Raw genomic sequence first — 19,598 nt, 5'->3', positions numbered from 1 at the left:
CTCTCCCTGGCGACTCGCCCTCCATGGGGCCGGGCTCCCAGGCTGGCGAGGCCGGGGGTGGTCGTGATGACCCGAGTGATGGGGCACGGGACCCGGTCGTCCAACTCCTTGGGACTGGGCGGCCCGCCACCCTCCCCGGGGTGAACCGTCGCCCCTCCTCTCCCGCGGGGGACGGGCTGGGGGTGGCGCCTGGAGGGCCGGGGCGGGCCCAGCGGCGGGGGCGCAGTCGCCGGGCCGCGGGCGGCAGGACGGACAGGGCCGGGGGCCGCGGTGGCACCCGGCGCGCGCCATGGACCTGCTGTCGGCCCTGAGCCTGGGCGAGCTGGCGCTCAGCTTCTCGCGGGTGCCGCTCTTCCCAGTCTTTGATCTCAGCTATTTCATCGTCTCCATTCTCTACCTCAAGTATGAACCAGGTGAGCTCGGGCCGGGGGCTGCAGGGGCTGGCGTCGGAGGTCGGGGGACGGCGGTGAACTCTGGGGTCGCAGGAAAGGAGAAGCCCTGGATGATGAAGGCGGGAGTGGGTAGGACAGAACCCGGGACTGGATCGAGGGAGTAGGCGGATGCTGAGGTCTTGGGGTTCTCCCACGCGGGTGCGGGCTGGGGAAGGAAGCCCCCGGGATGGTGGTGCTGGGGGAGGGGGAGCAGCTGCGGATGCGAGGGAAGGAGAAGGAGGAGCGAATTTGTTTAGAGAAGGGGGAACGTCTGCGGGGGACGGGGAGAAATTGGGGGTCTTATTGGGGCAAGGTTGCATGAACTTGGGCAAGGTCCTAGACAGACAGGGGTCGGCGCTGCTGGCAGGGTCAGACGTCCTCGCCGCCTGCTGCTGTGACCTCCCTTAATGCCCTTGGCACATGGAGTGGGAGCGGCTGCTTAGTGTCTATATAAGGGCTGGCCGTGCTAGGGGCTGAGATCAGGTTCAGGGAAAGTGACACCGGGGGCCCCCCTCCCCGATGCATCTATCTGGCATCCTCTCCTGCCTTCCCTTCTCCTTCGGTCGTCGGGTGGTGCTGGATCTCTGAGCCCTGTGGGAATTTTTCCAGCCCTGACCTGGGATCCTTTCCACCTATGGAGCAGATCGGGCCTGGAGGCTGGATGATTTGGGGTCAGCCTCCTCCCTCAACTCCAGACCTTCTTGGGGGAATCGCAGGAGATCAATTCTGTTTCGATTTTTTAAGCTTTTTTTTTTCTTTTCTTTTTTAATGAGGTCGAACAACCTCCTTAGAATGTGTTCTACCTTTATATAAGGTTCACCAAAGCAAATGTTTCTCGTTCATCTCCTAACTTTAATTATTCTAGTGCACCAGCAAACTTAATGGACAAGAGAATTTAGCTTTAGAAAAAAAATCAATCACTGGAAACTTTGTGACCTTTTCTCCCAGTTAGATGTAAATTACCCCCATATCTTAGAATGGAAGTGTCTTTATTCTTTTTCAGGAGATAAAAATAGGTACTCACCTTTACTAAAAAATAGAACTGAGAAGCAAAACGGAGGAACAGTTAATTTCATGGTAGCCACCCTTCCAGAGCTCTCTTCTGTGCATTTGTACCCATAGTGGTGGGCATAAATGCAGTCTTACACAGACAGGATCACAGTCTGTCAGGTAGCTCTGTTCTATTTTTGCCTATCCACATGCCAAAGCCATTTCTTTAAAACCTCTTCTGGAAAGCAGTTACTTTGCAAAGCAAAATAAGCTTTTGTATTGTCCTAGTGTAATTGTGGGGCAGTGTATTTCCTGCCTGGAGAATTCCTGGTGGCTCATGCCAGTTCCCTGGGCAATTTCAGAATTTAGCACACTTTGGAAAATCTAAAATGTGAAGAGGTAGGTACCTGGAGGGATGGATGTAGGACACAAGTGACTAGAGGAAGGAGATCTCCAGTTAGCTGGGAGCCTGAAGAAAAGGTCTAGACATTTCTCCAAGAATCTCAGAATAAATCATTTGCTCTAGAATTCCCAGACCCTGAAGGTTCTAGAAGGTTGAGGAGTGGTTCTCAACTCTGGCTGCACTTTAGATGCTGGGGGGGGGGGGGGGGGCGGCTTTTAAAGCTCCATCCCCATTCCAGACCAACTGAATCCGAATATCTGGATGCTTGGGTTCCAAGCTCCCATCCCCTAGCTCCCCTCCCCTAGTGACTTCTGGTGCCATCCAGGTGGAGGATACCCGCCCATTTCAACTCTTTTCATAAATGGGGAAATAGGAAATAGAGGGTAAGCTAATTTAAATATGCAATCACACGGAGCTCTGTGGCTGTTAGTCTCGGGACTCAAACCCAGGTATGTTTAGACTCCAAGAATCAGTATGATTCTTTCTTCCCTTAGAAAAACAAGCTGGTTGATTTAAGTGTTAGTCCCCCCATTTGGGGCTGGGTCTCTGTAATGTTTCTTCTCTGAATCCAGCTACAAAATTTGCATAGCGAGGTATGAAATGACAGTATGGGACCTCTTGTGCAGAAATGAAAAATTTCAACATGGTGACATCCAATCATTCAGTTTGGGGCCCTTCTGAGCTCAGGATCCCCAGAAACCAACCCTGGCTGAGAGAGCCCAGCCAGCTTGAAGGAAAAACCTCTGACATGGAAGTCAGTTCCACCTCTGGCACAGGTAGTAACTTGGCTACTTTACTTCTGTACTTCGTTTGTTCATCTGTGACATGGAATCATTAGTAAAATAATCCTGGACTCTCTTTCCTGGCTATTGTGAAGATCTGTTGAGAACTTTGTCAGTAGTTGGGTCCAAGGCATTTGTGAGAAGTGGTTATATTTATTTGGAAGCCTATGGAGAAATGTGTTATCTGGGTCAGACTATCTGGAGAATTCTGGGCCAAAATGAAGCTTATGGGTGTGGTCCTCAATCTGTGTCTCCTGGGAGCTGGTTAGAAATGCAAAGTCCCAGGTCCTACCCAGACCTACTGAATCTGAGTCTGTATTTGAACAAGATCCCCAAGTGATCTGTAAGCATATTGAAGTTCAAGAAGGGATGAACTAAAAGAGGCAGGGCTTATTTAAACTGGAGCTTCCTAAGGGCAGGAGGTTGGAATCTGGCTCATTTCTGGAGCCCAAAAATGCACACAAGGGGAAGGGTTGGTAGGTGCTATATGCACAAATGAATCAATGAGTGACAGTCCTGGCTACCTAAAGCCCTAATTTACCCAAAGAAAGTTTCAGAAAGTGATTCTCACACTTGGTTGCACATCAGACTCACCTGAGTAAGTAAATCTTTCATCCAGGCAACCCCAATCTGTCTTTTAAATCAGAATCACCAGGGATGGCACCAATATCAGTGTAATGACCTCTCAGTATCCACAGGGGATTGCTTCTTGACCCCTTCCCCACCATCATAGATACCCAAATCAAGGATGCTCAAGTCCCTTCTATAAAATGGCGCAGTATTTGCATAGAACTACACACATCCGCCTTAAGCTTTAAATCACCTCTAGATTACTTATAACCCCTAAAACAATGTAAATACTGTGTGCACAGCTGTAATTCTGTATTGCTTAGGGAATCAGGACAAGGAAAAAAGTCTGGGCATGGTCAATACAGGTGCAGTTTTTTTTTTTTTCCTTGAATATTTTCCGTCCAAGGTTAGTTGAATCTGCAGGTGTGAAATCTACAAAGGCTGAGTGTATTTCTTGAGATTCCCCAGGTGAAAATCATTTCTCTACATGAGTTTCCAAGCCTCAGCACTAGACAGTTAGGATGTTGGCTGCCCGATGAGATATGTACAGCATTACCGGCCTCAACCCTCCAGATGCTAACAACACCCCCCTGCCCCCCCCCATAATAATGACAACCAAAAATGCCACACATTGCCAGTGGGTGGAAGGGGCTCAAACTCCAGTGCCCCTAGGGACAGGCAGGCTATACATAGGGAAGTAAGCCAGGTAAAGACCATGTCCAGGTGAGAACCAGTCAGGAGCACCTCCACCTTGTTGAAGCTAGAACTGCCAGAGCTATTTTTTTTCCCCCAAGGGAAACTAGAAATGTAGACTTGTAGCTCCTTGTGTTTCTACAATGTTCCAGGAATTCTGTCCAAACATTTTCCCTCTTTTAAATAGATTTTATTTTTTCAGAGCAGTTTTAGGTCCACAACAGAATTAAGCTGAAAGTACGCAGTTTCCATATGCTACCCCCCCACACCCTTTGCTCAGCCTCCCCCGTCACCAATGTCCTTTGCCTGAGTGAAATGTTTGTTACCATCAGTGAATCAACAGTATTGTCACTAGCATCATCATCATCTATATCAACATCACCATCAACCAAAGTCTGTTTACGTCAGGGTTCCTTTGTGTTGTGTGTGCTGTGGATTTCGATAGCCGTACAACACGGATCCACCATGGTAGTATCTTACAGAATCATTTGACTGCCCTAAAAATTCTCTGTACTTGCCAGATATGGTGGCTCAAGCCTGTAATCCCCGCAGCTTGAGAGGCTGAGGAAGGAGGATCATGAGTTCAAAGCCAGTCTCAGCAAAAGTGAGGCACTAAGCAACTCAGAGAGACCCTGTCTCTAAATAAAATGCAGAATAGGGCTGGGGATGTGGCTCAGTGGTCAAGTGCCTCTGAGCTTAATCTCCAGTATCCCCCCAAAAAAATTCTCTGTACTTGACTTATTCATCCCTCCCTTCCCAGCAACCACTGATGTTGTTACTATCTCTTTTTCTTTTGCAGAATGTCATTGAGGTGGGCTCATATAGTAGGTGACCTTTTCAGACTGGCTTCTTTCACTCAACAGTATACATTCAGGGCCCATGACCCTGTCTCTGCGTCTTGCTGGCACTCTGAACACTATGCCACAGTGCAGATGAATACACCATTGTTTATCCCCTCACCTACCAAAGGTCATTCTTGGTTAGAGTTTGATTGTTTCTAAGACAGTGGTGGCTGGGGAGTCAAAGACAGCAGTTCATCGATTCCTGGTTTGAGACCTCTGGTTTGAACTTTAGGTTTTCTGAGGTTAAACTGATTTTCACCCTTCAGCCTTGAGGCTGAGTCCATGATCTGCAGTTTAAGTGGGAGGAAACAGAAAACTGAGCTCGAGGGGTTAGGAGAACAGATCTTGTCGTAGAATCACTGAAGACTCAGACAATACACCCCACGTTTTAGACTTCAAATTAAGTAGCAAGAACAGCAGTGCTGAGGTGCACTGGGGACCCTTCGAGCACTGTGCTGCTCCCTACAAATGAGAGAGCGTGCCGCAGGTCCATTGCAGACTAGCACCAGAGGACCAAGGTATCTTCTTCCCTCATGAACCTGCCCCACTGTGGGACTGGAGGTGTGGCTCAGTGGGAGAGTGCTTGCCTGGCATGTGTGAGGTAGGCCTGGGTTCCATCCCCAGCACCATTAAAAAAAAGAAAATAACACCCAGTGGAATTCTCACCCCCAGGTATTTTCCATTTCTGTTGAATTCCAAGATTACATAATTCCAAGTGCATCATTGCTAAGCACTAAGCAATTTCTTTTGACCGTCTCAGTCACCCTTTGGGTTGACTGATAACACAGGGGTGGCCCATCTTGGCTAGGTTTGCCTAAGTCAAGCTCCACAAGTCCAGTGTCCCAGGAGACCTCCTGATCTTAAGCAAAGCGTGATGGTTGGTCTCCGTCTTCATTACACACATGAGCAGAGGGAGTCCTGGAGAGACACGAGGCCAGCATGAGCTTAGTCAGTGAGAGGGCGATGCATTCACAGCATTCGAATTCGAAACCCAGATTCTCCAGGTTCCTGGTACTGCCCCCAAACCCAGCAAGAGGAACCAAGGACTTGGTCAAAGGACTAGGCCTGGGCTTTGGAGCCAGGGGGACAGTTTCTGAGCCATCACCTTGCTGTGGATCCTTGAAGCAGGACTGTCTCCTGAAACTCATCTTGTCCTTCCAAGGTTGCTGGAGGGGTCAGTGATGATAGTGCCACCTCAGGGAGGGGTATGTGCTCGTCCTGGTCTTTTGACAGTAGGCAAACTGAGACTGGGGAGCAGGGGTGGGGGATAGTTACCTGCCCCAGGCCACACCAGAGTGAATGCTGGAGCCAGAACCTGGGCCTGTGACTGTTCAGGGCGCGCTTGTGGGACAAGACCACGAGGCTGCCTGTCAGAGTGTTGCTCACGGAACCCAGGCCCTCAGCCCCCACTCCCAGCTAGGCCCCTGGGAGGATCCCAAAGGACACAAAGACCCTGGAAAGAATTCAAACCCTGGGGTTTATTTTTAGATGCAGAAGTATCCATTTCTGCAAAACATGGGTGCCTCACCTGACCTGGCTCAGGAAGGACCCACCAGCTGCTCCCGAGGATCAACTCTCAGAGGAGGCTGTGATTCAAATAGACGGCCAGGATGGGAGAGGAGAGCACTTGGCCTCGTATCCAGGACTTGGTTAATATTGAGATTTAGGACAACACTGGGGGCAGGGAGAAGATGCAGTCTGGGCTCGTAACCCCAGGATGAGACGAGAAGATGGGATATTTCATCCCAGCCCTCATCTGGAGTTAGGCCATGATGGGATTAGGGTTCCCATCTGACAATAAGACTCAGAGAGAAGAAATCATTCCTTCAGGGTCATGTGGTTAGTTGGTGGGAATGACAGGAGAGTGTATTGAACACTTACTCTAGCTACTTGGGCATGGGTGATGATCATAAAATGTAGTCTGTGGAAGAGAGGGACCCACGAATTCTACATATTCCCTCTGGAACATTACACAGCAGTGAAAATGAATATTACCCTGTGCTAAGTAAAAGAAGCCACACAAAAGCCACATGTGTTGTCTGATCCCACCTATATGAAATGCAAATCAGCCCCCTCTACTTCTGGGTTCAGTGTCCGAGGACTCAACCAACCATGGATCAAAGCCAACTGAAAAAAGCTGCATCCAGACTGAACACAAACAGACCTCATTTCTAGTCATTATTCCTAAACATACAGTATAAAAATTACTGACGTGGCATTTACATTGCATGAGGTATTTAAATCACCTAGAGGTGATGTACAGTGTATGGGAGGGCGGGAGTGGGTGACAGCATAGTGCCTCGTGGCAGGATGACATGGTGGAGGAAGCTGGTCACTTCATGGAGACCAGAAAGCAAGGAGAGACAGGAAGGGTCCAGGGTCCCAGTATCTCCTTCAAGGGCACCCCACAGTGACCTAACTTCCTCCTACTATGCTGTCCCTCTTAAAGTCTCTGCCACCTCCCAACATGCCACAGGTTGCTGATCAAGTCTTTAGCATATAGGCCTTTGGGGGACATTAAGATCCAAACCCTAGCCATGGAGCACAGAATGCCCGGCCTCCGATGTGCTCAGCGTCACCCAGCTGCCTCCAGGGTGGTCATGCCCACGATGTCCCCACCTGTTTCTGCATGAAAATCTCATGCATTGGAGGATATTTCATCTCTGTGATGTTGACCAAGCTGTAAAGAAGGTAGCTCCTTCTAGACAGTAGAACTCTGTGTTTCTCCATAAAAGGATGGACGGGGAGATTATTGTCCTCATAACAATCTTAAAACGTAACCCAAGGTGCCCAGAACACGATGTCTCTTCATTTGCTTGAATATAAACTGCACTGGGGCTGGGAGAATGGCAAGAGAGAGAGCTCTGGAATGTCAATTCCGTGATGGCAGGGACCTAATCTATCTCGCTCATCACTGTCACCTCGATACAGCAGGGTGCACCTTCACGGTAATTCCCTTCACTTGCAGCTGTTTATTGGATAACTTTGAGACCTCAGGCATCATTCACTTGCTGAACGTATCCTAGCCTGCTTGGGCTGCTGTAAAGAAATACCATTGACAGGGTGGCCTGTAAACCACAGAAACTTGCTCCTCACCGGGCTGGAGGCTGGGAGTCCAAGGTTGGGGTCCAGCACAGTGGGGCTCTTGCAAGGGTCTTCTTCCAGTTTTCAGACTGCTGACTCGTGTAACCTCTCATGGTGCAGAGAGAACCGCCAGCCCCCTCAGGACTCCTAAAGGGCTCTAACCCCACCCACGAGGAGCCCACCCTTCATGCCCCAGCCACCTCCAAGGCTCCTCCTCGTAACGCCATTACACTGGAGAAGGTAGGGTTTCCTCTGAGCTACGTCCCCAGCCCTTTTATATTTTTATTTTTGAGACAAGGTCTCAGATTTGCCCAGACTGGCTTCAGACTTGGGATGCTCTGGCCTCATAATTCCAAGCAGCTGGGATTACAGGCACACACCATTTTACCCAGTTTGTCTGAATATTTCTTTTTATTAATAAGAGATTACGGGCTGGGGTTGTGGCTCAGCGGTAGAGCCCTCATCTAGCACATGTGAGGCGCTGGGTTCAATCCTCAGCACCACATAAAAATAAATAAACAAAATGAAGGTATAAAAAATGTAAAAAAAAAAAAAAAGATTACATATGTAACCTCATTGTCCTATGTATATCTGAGGGAAGTTTTTATTTAAGCACAACATTTTAAAGCTGTAATTATTCTATTTTCCATTGCTATAACAAATGTCTGAGTTGGGTACTGATAAAGAGAAGATTCTTTCATCACATGGTTTTGGAGGCTGAAGGTAGAAGATCAGGAGGCCTCATATGTTCAGCCTCTGCTGAGGGCCTCTTAGCAAATGGCATGTGGAGGAAGCTCTTCAAAAGGGAGAGATCACAAGATGAGATAAGTAGAGACTCAGGAGTCAGGATCTCTCTTTTTTTCTTTGTAGTGCTGCGAATGGAATCATGTTATGCAAGCGCTCTAACACAGAGACATTTTTTACTGTTAATTATTTTGAAACAGGGTACCACTAAGTTGCCCAGGCTGGCCTTACCCTGGTTTGCAATCCTCCTGCCTCAGCCTCCCAAATAGCTGGGATTGCAGGTGTGTTGCCTCACAAACTCTTAAAAACACCACACTGGGGACCAGGGTTCCAAAACTTGAACCTTTGGTTGAGAAACCATGTCCAAAGCATAGCAAGGGGGCATCCTGGGTATCAGCTGTGGCTGAGGGAGTGGAGCAGCTGTGCCATACGACTTGGTCCAAAATCATTCTCTGCAAAATGAAACTAGTCAGGGAGGGAATCAAGATGATGAAATAAGTGGCTACACTGGGACTGCCTCAGGCTTGGCAGCAGAGGACTGAGACAATATTAGCATAAAGATAGAACCTAACTAGTTATGAAGATCATGAAGACTTTAAATGGGTAGCACAAAGTGCAAGAATTTGATGAATAGCTATTATTCCTGTACCTCTCATGTGTTCTCGTGGACTTATTTTTAAAGGATTAGACTCCCCCCCTTCTTTTTTTTTTTAATATGTATTTATTTTAGTTGTAGGTGAACACAGTACCTTTATTTTTATTTTTATGTGGTGCTGAGGATTGAACGCAGGGCCTCACATGTGCCAGGCAAGCGCTCTACCACTGAGCCCCAGCCCCGTAGACCCCCGTTCTTAATGTGGAAATTGTGTGTGTGTGTGTGTGTGTGTGTGTGTGTGTGTGGTGGGTATAATATGGAGCTTTCAAGTGATTTTCATCTTGAAAGAGTTTATGACTCAATGAGAAGTTGCAAAAATGGCAAGAGAGTTTGCAAGAACCCTTCACCCAACTTCCTACAATGATAACATCTTACAGAACAACAGCTTGTTAGTAGCACCCGAAAATTGTCATTGGTACAGTACCGTTAGATCAACCTCAGATTCGAGCTGGCAGCTTTTGTGTGTAGTTTTTAAAAATAGTTTTTGAGGTAGGATCTTACTGCCTTACCCAGGTTTGTCCTCCTGCCTCCTGCTCCCGAGTGGCTGGAAGTACAGGACATGCCACCATGCCTGCACCGTCTCTCACATTCGTGTGTGTGTGTGTGTGTGTGTGTGTGTGTGTGGCACTAGAAGAATGTTATATAAATCCCATCACACAGCATTTCTGAGATCGCCAGGTTCCCGTTCCCCATGACGTCCTGGAGATATTTCCATATGGCGGAGGTGGGAAAGCCGTGCTCATTGAGTAGGAGGCATACTTTGAGTTGTGAATCTGGATCTTTCCCTGGGCTGTGTGTGGTGGCCCGCAGGAACCGATACCAGAGTGGGCCGCGTGGTGAAGCGGAGGGGGGGGGGTGAGGCGGGCTCATGGCATTTCTACTTGTATTTTCAGCCTACAGTGGGGTTATCAGGACGTCACCCCATCATACGTCGAGGGGCATCTGCATTTGGAGTGTGCAGGCATCACCTTAGGGAGAAATCTGCACCTTTAGCTCACATCATCCCCGGTCTCCTCCAGCCCTTCGCAACCACTAATCTGCTTTGTTATCTTTTTTTTTTTCTTTTTTTTCTTTTTTGGTACCAGGGATTGAACTCAGGGGCACTCGACCACTGAGCCACATCCCCAGCCCTGTTTATATCAGGGTCTCACTGAGTTGCTTAGTGCCTCACTGTTGCTGAGGCTGGCTTTGAACCCACGTTCCTCCTGCTTCAGCCTCCCGAGCCGCTGGGATGACAGATGTGCATCTGTCAACATTGAATGAAATGCCAAGATCAACAGCAGGGTGGGATCCACAGCACAGGATTGCTGGGCTCAGCAGAGCCAGGAGGCCTCCCTGGAGGAGAAGTGTTTGTGCTTGTCTTTTTTTTTTTTTTTTTCCTGCTCTTGGGTTCTTGTTCCTCTGTTGCCACCGTTTGGAAATGGCCTCACCACCTGATTGCCCTGTGTTCCCTTGTTCTATAGTTCAGACCTCCAGGACTCCCCTAAGCACATGCCCTGTCTTTCCCTGTCGATCCCAACACCTGCTCTTGGCTACCCTGTGCCCTGGCGGCTCGGCCCCAGTGAGACAGGTGGGCACTCCAGCTGTTGCCCTTTCTGCACCCTGCCCACCTAGGGCCAAGCTGCGCTCTTTTCCCAGCAGAGGCACGTTCCCAGGAGGAGGAAGCGCAGCTCACCCACAGAAACCCGGTCCTGCTTTTACTTTGCTTTATTTTTTCCATTTCATTTCCTGTATTTTACTATATCATCCTCACACTTTTCTGAGCGAGGTGGAAAGAGCCCCAGCTCAGCTCCACAGACCCTCTGCGCAGCCTCCCTGAGCCCCTCTGAAATTGGCTCGCTGCTCGGCATGGGGTGGGTGCTGTAGGAAAGGCAGCCAGATGGGGACAGACTGACCTGAAGGCACAGGGTGAAGCATGCTCGGGGTGCTCTGGTGACAGAAGGAGTACATTCCTGTGCCTCGCAGGAGCGGTCGAGCTGTCCCGGCGCCACCCGGTGGCCTCCTGGCTGTGTGCCATGCTGCACTGTTTTGGGAGTTACATCCTGGCTGATCTGCTCCTCGGGGAGCCCTTGATTGACTACTTCAGCAACAACTCCAGTGTCCTGTTGGCCTCAGCTGTCTGGTAAGCCATCCAGGATGGGATGGGGGAGAGCAGGCTGGGGACAGAGATGACCCTGCACCAGGGAGGTGGGAAGCAGTAGGTCAGAGGAATCAGGACCCACTCACCCAACCTCTAGGGTGGCCCTGAACACACTGCCCTCCGTGCCCAGCCGCCCTGAGCCTGGCAGTGGGAAAGAGGGTGTGGACACTTCTCCTGTGACCCCATGGCCCACCCCTCCCCCAACACTAGACCTTCTCTCCCCAAAGGTACTTGATTTTCTTCTGCCCCCTGGACCTCTTCTACAAGTGTGTCTCCTTCCTGCCTGTGAAGCTCATCTTCGTGGCCATGAAGGAGGTGGTGAGAGTCCGCAAGATCGCGGTGGGCATCCACCACGCACATCACCACTACCACCACGGGTGGTTCATCATGATTGCAACGGGGTGGGTCAAAGGTAAACAGGATGACAAAGACAGTGAAGTAACACCCCAGTTGGCACAACCATTGCTCCAGGCAGGAGTCCAAACCTCACCATGAACCAATACCCAGTCGATAGGTGTGTGGCCAATACCTAATCAATAGCCAATTCCTAGTCAATAGGAATCAGTGACAGCAAAAAAAGCAAGTGACCCTAGAGCAGGGTTTCTCAGCCTTGGCGCTGCTGGCATTTGGGTGGCTTATTCTTTGTGGCAGGTCTGCACTGTGAACTATAGGAGTTTCAGCCGCATCATGGCCTCTCCTACTATGTGCCAGTAGCACCTGTGCCCAGTGTGGGTGACCAACGATGTCCCAGACACTGCTAGGCACCTCCTCGAGAGCCATGTCACTCCAGGTGAGCACCCTTTCTCCAGAGCTCTGACTAGGGGCCTTTGATCTTTGGGGACCACAGTCCTTTCTGTCAGCCCAGTAAAGTCTACAGACCGTTGTAATGTTTTTATTTTTTTTTTGTTTATTTATTTATTCATTTATTTTTGATACTGCCGATGGAACTCGGGGCATTATGCTCTAGGCAAGCACTCTACCACTTGGGCTACACTCCCAAGTCCAATGTTTTTGTTTTGTTTTGGTACAGGGATTGAACTCAGGGACACTTAACCACTGAGCCATATCCTCAGCCCTTTTATTTATTTTATTTGGCCCTAAGTTGCTTAGGGCCTCACCAAGTTGCTGAGGCTGACTTTGAACTTTCGATCCTCCTGCCTCAACCTCCCAAGCTACAGATATTACAGGTGTGTGCCACCGTGTCTAGCCCATTGTATGTTTTTAAGTGCATCAAATAAAATATATAGGCTAACAAGGTAGCTCATTATTTTAAAATGCAGTTATCAAAATGATTTTTAAATATGACATCTCAATTTCATGCTTCTTTATTAATACAGTAACCACAGACTTTTCACTAGCTACTAGGAACTATTGAACTTTTGAAGTGATTCTAAAACCATTTGCAGCAACTGGAATGTGGAAAGAAAAAACATCCATGAATTTGGGTGGTGGCTGACAGCCTGGAGAGGCTGCTGAGATCACTGCCCTCCCTTCCCCATGGAAGGAAAGGCCGGTTTCAGTAGGAGGCTGTGAAAATGAAGAGTCCTGTCCGGTGTCTTGGACTCCAGGTTAAGACTCCCGATGCCGGGCGGGTTTTGAATTGAGGCCTTTGTGTGTCTTATCTCATTTGATCCTTAGGAGCCTCTTTTAGGAGAGAGCAGCCTCAGCCCCTTTTGCTGAGGAGGAAAATGAAATGACTTTCCCAGGGCCACAGCTAAGAGGTTCAGCTGGGTTTGGCTCCAGGTCCTGCGAACCCAGTGTCTGTGTTCTTAATTTTTTTGAAGTTCTGTCCCCCTCCACCATCCATACTAAAAGGCAAACCAAGATGAACTTTAAAAGAAAAAATGGGACTGAGGATGCAGCTCAGTGGTTGAGGCCTTGCCTAGCAAGCATAAGGCCCTGGGTTCAATCCCTAGTTCTGGAAAAAAAAAAGGTTGCAGAGATAAAGAGTGACATTATTATAATGATAAAAGGGTCAATGTACCAGGAAGATACAATTATAAACTCATGCCCTTAAAACAGCACCATATTATCTAAAGCAAAAACTGACAAAACTAAGAGAGAGACAGCTTAACATTAGTAACTGGAGAGGTGAACCAAGGAATAATAGGAATTTAAGGAAAAACGATGTGAACATGCAAAAAGTCTCTGGCCACTTTATCTCGTTTCCTGCCTGTAAAGAGACGGTGTACAGGGCCTGGGGCTGGGGCTCAGCGGTAGAGCACTTGCCTAGCAAGTATGAGGTACTGGGTTCGATCCCCAGCACCACATTAAAAAATAAATAAATAAAATAAAGGTATTGTGTTAATCTACAACTAAATTATATATATATATATATATATATATATATATAATTTTTTTTAAAAAGAGTCAGTGTACAGGGCCAGAACCACCCTCCATTCAGTCATGGTGTCCTGAGTGTCTCTGACATTTGAGGCGGGGTCTTTTCTTGCTGTGGGAGATGTCCTGTGCATGTAGGATATGGAGCAGCATCCCTGGTCCCAATCCACTAGATGCCAGTAGCATCCCCTCCCAGTTGTGACAACCCAAAGTGTCTCTAGACGTTGTCAGATGCCTTCTTGAGGGCAGGATCGCCCAGATGAGAACCTCTGGTCCAGTGGTATGTATCAGGTGCCCCCTTTGACACACTGGTTCCTGGAGTGAGTGTGTAAGCCTCCTTAGCCAATCGGGCTAGTGAGAGGATTTTTTTTCAGTAATGTAACCCTTGTGTCTCCACGTGAGTCTCCTTATTCTCACCCCAGGAAACCACTACAGAGCAGACCCCCAGGGTTACAGCAGGTCTAACAGAGGTGGGGAGACTTGGGAACAGTTGAGAACTCAGAGCCTTGAGGAAGAGAGAGGTCAGGGGTGGAGGCAGTGGTTCCAGAAGCTTCCTGCACAGCTGGACTGGAGGAGTCAGGTCGAGAAGGCCTAAGACCACCTTGGTGGCATGGGGGCTGGGGGTGGGGGCGCTGATTCCTTCACGTGGTTTTGCTGGAATGTGCCGCGCAAATCTTTGCAAGGCTCTGGCTCTCTGAGTCTGTTTTCTGATGGTCAGGCCCACTATCCCCTAATGAAGTGTCCAGCAGCAGATAGGTGGCTTCCTTGGGAATTTAGACAGGAAGAAAGGGAGATGTGGGATGGCTGGCTTGTTCAGCAGAGCCCTTTCCTGTAGGCTCTGGGGTCGCTCTCATGTCCAACTTGGAGCAGCTGCTCCGAGGAGTCTGGAAGCCGGAGACCAATGAGTTCCTGCACATGTCCTTGTGAGTACCCCAAGCCCGCCCCGTCCGTCTATCTGTGTATACAGATGTCCTACTCTAGGTGGATACTGCTGAAACTTAGAGAAGCCTCAGCCCCTGGCATTGCCTTTTGGAAGTTTCCAGAGGCTATGTCTGGGGAAACCCAGAGTGGGAGCCACAGCTCTGCCTAGAGCATGGGGGCAGGAAGGAGATGACCTTTGATTTGGGTTTTGAAGGGTGAGTAGGAGTTTTCTGGCTAAGAAGGAGCCTCTGGTCAAAGGCCAGCATCTCTACCAACTGTCAAATCAGAAAAGAGCAGTGATATAACCAGGTCTCCAGGGTTAGGGTATATAATGTGAGGGAGACAGAAGGATAGAGGGCTTGGGTGGGAGTGGGGGGCAGAGCATGGGTGGGGGGGACAGCTAGAGCCAAGGAGAGAGTGGTGAGCAGGACCAGACAGCAGCGTCCAGCATCCACGCACAATCCCATGGTACATTTGGCCTAATTTATGTTTAAAGGAAGTAAAACTATAGCCATAAAAATAAGACAAAACTAAAAGGCTCACTCACAGGCCAGTGAAAATCGCCTCCCATTTCATACTATGAAAAATAAGGCTTTGCCCCCCCAAAGTTGCTTCCCACCCCGAGTTTGCCAACAGCAAAATGGGGTCCCAGAGCCCGTGTGCGGCTTGTTCCTGAGTAGGCAAGTGCCTTCCTCTCTCTCAGACTCTGTTTCTGCCTCATGAGCTGAGTCCTGGGTTCAGGTGGTTCCGTGGGGTCACACATGTAAGCCACTTGGTCCTGGTCCCTGATGGTGCTTGGGAGATATCATCCAGTGTAGTGGCAGATGTTCATACTCTGCGGTGGAGAAAGGAAAGCTAAGAAGAGCTTGTGTTGTAGTCGCGCTTTCAGGGGCCAGGGGGTGAGCTGTTTGGGAATCCCTAAGACTATCCTGAGTTTCATGGGTTTGCTAGAAGGACTCACAGAACGCAGCGAAGCTGTTATACGCAGGGCCACAGTTATTACAGCGAGAGGGCATAGACACATCAGCAGAGGTAACGGCAGAGTCCAGAAGATTCCAGATGGGAGTTTCCAGTTGTTCTCTCCCCATGGAGTCACGTGGACACCACTTAATTCTCTGAGCCAGTGTGTGACAACAGGCATGGTGTACTGCCAACCAGGGAAGCTCCCCTGAGCCTTGATGTCCCTGGTTTTTATTGGGGCTCAGTCATGTAGGAACTGCCTGCTGACGGCCTTAGTCTCCACTCCTGCCTCCAGAGGTTGAGCAGATACCTCGCAGCCCAAGACGCCCACCAGGAATCGTATTGTCACCGTCTGATATGACACAAAGCAAAAACAAAAAAAAACCCACAAACAACAACAACAACAAAAATACTTCCCTCCACACAAGAAAAAGAAAACCAAGGTGCTTTGAGCATCCAGAGTTTCAAGGGCTTAGAGGGCATCTCCCAGAAGCCGAACGAAGACCAGATCTTTCCTCAGGCCAAGTTAACCCACCTGTGCAGAGAGGTGCCCCTTGATCCACACCACCCATGCATCGGCACACTCCAGGCTGGGGTGGGGGCGTCTTGGTCTTGTGGGTGCCTCCTGGTAACGACAGCTGCCCCCCCAGCCCCACCAAGGCCAGCTTGTACGGAGCCATCCTGTTCACCCTCCAGCAGACCCGCTGGCTCCCGGTGTCCAAGGCCAGCCTCATCTTCATCTTCACCATGTTCATGGTGTCCTGTAAGGTAAGCCCTCCTCTGCCTGAGGCCTTCCTGCATTAACCAATGCTGCCCTGAACCTCCCAGGATATGGGAGGGACCCGGACACTCCCAGTCTATGTGGCCCAGAAAGGACCACTCAGGGAAGCCTGCCCGTAGGTCAATGGAAGGGGGCTCTTCAAGGTGCAGTGTCCATTAGGTGGGGTTCCACCTATTTGTAGTTCCAGGCCAAGGACAGGCCTTCCCAGGTAGAGGGTTCAGCCTGGGCAAAGGCCGAGGGAGCTCTAGGCACGGAGAGTAGAGGCCCACAAAGCTGCGAAGGCACCGTCCGGCCATCCAGAACTGGCTGGACCAGGAATGATGTTGGTCTGTAGGATCATCCCACCCAGGAAGGGTCTTCGGGGCCACACTGTCCTCTGTCCCAAGGAGATGGGTAACTCTGCAACTGTTTCCCCAAAGCACGGAAGGCCTCAGCTCAGTGCTGTGTCTCCCCCTCAAAAGGAAGTGGGCCTAGTCTCCCTGCATCGGGGAGGAGGGGAGGGGGAAACAGGGCTGAGTCTTGTTCCACCTGTTTGCAAGTCGACGCCAGGCCAAGTGTGTCAGTCCATTCAGGCAGCTGGAGCAGGACACCAGAGACCACGGGGCTTTTCACAGACAGAAATGTGGTGCTCTGAATCTGGAGGCAAGAAGTCCAAGATCAGGGTGCCAGCATGATTGAGGGCTGCTGAGGGTCCTCTTCCCAATTGCAGATGGCCGAAGTCTCAGTGTGTCCTCACATGGTGGAAGACCTGGGTCAGCTCGCTGGCCCCTTTTATTAAGGCACTCATCCTCCACATGAGTGTGTACTCTCATGGCCTAGGAACCTCCCGGAGGCCTCATCTCCTGACACCATGACTTTGGTGATGGGGGGGGACACACTGAAACCTTGGCATCTCTTAGTGCCCATGTGGGGAGGGAACTCATGCGGATGAGTGACCAACTGTCCCAGTATGCCCAGGACTGCCCAAGCTTGACCACCGGAAGTTACGCATCACTAGGACACCGGGGTGGTCGATCACCCTCCTGGAGGTGCATGCAGCCTTAGGGCTGGGACCTAACCTGACCTCATTAACCTTCTCTTTTCCCTCCTTTCTCTTCCTCTGGCTTTGCTTTCTGTCTTGGTCCCTCTCTGACTCTCGCTGTCCCCTGCCACACCACCCCAGGTGTTCCTGACAGCCACTCACTCCCACAACTCCCCATTTGATGTCCTGGAGGGCTACATCTGCCCTGTGCTATTTGGAGCAGCCTGGGGAGGTGACCATCACCATGACAGCCACGGTGCATCTCATGGCGGTTCCCATGGTGGCGGGCCAGGTGCCCAGCATTCCTTCCTGCCTGCCAAGTCCAAGGAGGAGCTGAGCGAGGGCTCCAGGAAGAAGAAGACCAAGAAGGCAGATTAGGGGGTGGCCCAGGGGACCCATGGGGCACCAGGGATAGGACCAGGCCCAGGACCCTCACAGCTGGGGGTCATCCTGAGCTTCTTGCCCATCTCTGGGCCTTGATTTCCCCATCTGCAAATTGGGGCCATCAGCTCATCCTCCAGGGCTGAGGTGGGGATTAAATGAGATGACAATGGACTTTTGTAGGAGTGGAGGGTCCCTCTCTCTCTGTCAGACCCTCTGTTGAGTCACAGCTTTTTTAGGGGCACACAGAGTCCCGGTAGCAGCTCCAACTAAAAATCCTGGCATTTAATTCTTTGTCCTTTTTCGGTTTTGTTTTTCTTCTCTGAAATTGCATCTTGACTCAGAGAATTTCAAGCCATGTCAAGACTTATCCATTTAGTGGGCATTTCCTAAGTACCTGCTGTGAGCCAGGTGCTGTGATTTCAAAGTCTTCTTGCCCAGGCTCCTCAATGATTAGACCTTCCATGCCCAGAACTTTCTGGCTCCTGCTGGGCATCCCTGGGTAAGTTCCTTCCCTTCTCTGAGCTTCAAGTTCCCCATCTGTAGAGTGGAGACCCCTGGCCCTCTGTACAGAAGGGTTTCTTTGAAGCAAGACGGAAAAGATCTATAAGCTCGTCAGCACCATGCAGTCAGGAGGGGAGATCAGGGCAGTTCTGAATCGTGGAAGGATTCAAACAGCTATCTGTGGCTTCGGGCTGCCTCCAAACCAAAGACTTGCAGCCATCTGGGTGGGGGGTCCCAAGATCCAGCTCTGTGAAGGAGCTCTAGGTGCTCACAGTTGGTCCCTGGAAGTGTCAGGCCTTCCTCATGCTGAAATCCGTCACCGTCGCTCACTCAGTCATTCAACAGGCTGATGCCTATGCTGTTTGTGCTGCTGCCGGGCAGGCCAGGAACCTGTACCGGGTGAGCAGACTCCCTCGCCCAAGCCGAGGTCAGCAGACGTTTGAGAGGGGTGGATAGGGTGGACATGTCCGGTCTCAGGTTGGATTTGAGCCCAGACCAGTTTGGGGTCCCGAGTGTCACCCATCTGTTGGGCAAGTGCCTTGTTCCAGTGATGCCCGGGAGTTGGGTGGGTACTGAGGCTTCAAGCCCCCCAATTTCATCCCTTGCATGTCCGCCAAAGCTCGGCATGAGGGCCCGCCAATAAATCTGTTGTGAATGAACCCTCAGGCTTGTCTGGCTCATTCTTTGACCTTGAGATGCAGGAACATAGTGGGGCAGTCGGGGTGATGGATCTGTGGGCCGGCTTGATGGTGGTGCCGTTTTATAGGTCTGTACAATTTAGGGCTTATCACTGTACCTGCTTCATATGTACAGCTCACTGTATACCAGTTGCATAAATAAGGCTATTTATTAAAACCCTCCATAAGAGAAAAGCTCCATAAAAACTGGGCAAAAGGCTTGAACACCTGGGTGGTTTGGAAATGGTCTTTCCCCCAGAGGTTGACTGCTGGAGGTTTGAGCCCAGGGTGGCAGGGCCAGAGTGGTGGTGCCCTTAAGAGGCGGGGCCTGGAAGAAGATGAGGTCATTATGGGCGTCTCCCTTGAAGGGCTTGATGCCGGTCTTGCAGTGAGTTCCTGAGAGAGTAGATGGTTATAAAAAAAGCAGTAGCCAGATGCAGGGGCAGCGCCTGGAGCCCTAGGGCTGAGACAGAGGCAGAGGATCACTTGAGCTCATAGGACCAGCCTGAGCAGCATAGCGAGACCCTGTGTCGGAAGAAAGAGAGAAAGAAAGGGCTTGTGAGGAACGGATCTTCCCATACCGCGGCCCTAGAGTGAGCCAGGGACACAGGCACCAAGCTCAGCCAGCGTGTGTTGAGTGAATCCACGTTAATCCTCACATTAAGGCTCGCATGCTGGC

The 19,598-nt window shown here is 50.3% G+C and overlaps 1 protein-coding gene across 1 annotated transcript; it reads left to right on the top strand.

Moving 5' to 3' along the window:
• Positions 1–211: 211 nt before the first annotated feature.
• Positions 212–18,901, top strand: Tmem38a (transmembrane protein 38A). The gene is made up of 6 exons (XM_027932206.2): positions 212–413; positions 11,160–11,316; positions 11,562–11,746; positions 14,510–14,597; positions 16,206–16,323; positions 17,499–18,901. The coding sequence occupies exons 1-6, from the start codon at positions 290–292 to the stop codon at positions 17,733–17,735; spliced, it is 909 nt and encodes a 302-aa protein (XP_027788007.2). The 5' UTR covers positions 212–289; the 3' UTR covers positions 17,736–18,901.
• The last annotated feature ends 697 nt before the right edge of the window (positions 18,902–19,598 follow it).

The sequence above is a fragment of the Marmota flaviventris genome, chromosome 1 (assembly GCF_047511675.1).
Source record: "Marmota flaviventris isolate mMarFla1 chromosome 1, mMarFla1.hap1, whole genome shotgun sequence".
Lineage (NCBI taxonomy): Eukaryota > Metazoa > Chordata > Mammalia > Rodentia > Sciuridae > Marmota > Marmota flaviventris.
This window is presented reverse-complemented; position numbering and strand designations above follow the sequence as displayed.

Bases quoted from the DNA above. Each gene is read 5' to 3' on its own strand.
- Tmem38a (XM_027932206.2), top strand. From the start codon at position 290: ATGGACCTGCTGTCGGCCCTGAGCCTGGGCGAGCTGGCGCTCAGCTTC. The intron at 414-11,159 runs GTGAGCTCGGGC...TGTGCCTCGCAG, and splicing joins CTACCTCAAGTATGAACCAG to GAGCGGTCGAGCTGTCCCGG. The intron at 11,747-14,509 runs GTAAACAGGATG...CCTTTCCTGTAG, and splicing joins TGCAACGGGGTGGGTCAAAG to GCTCTGGGGTCGCTCTCATG.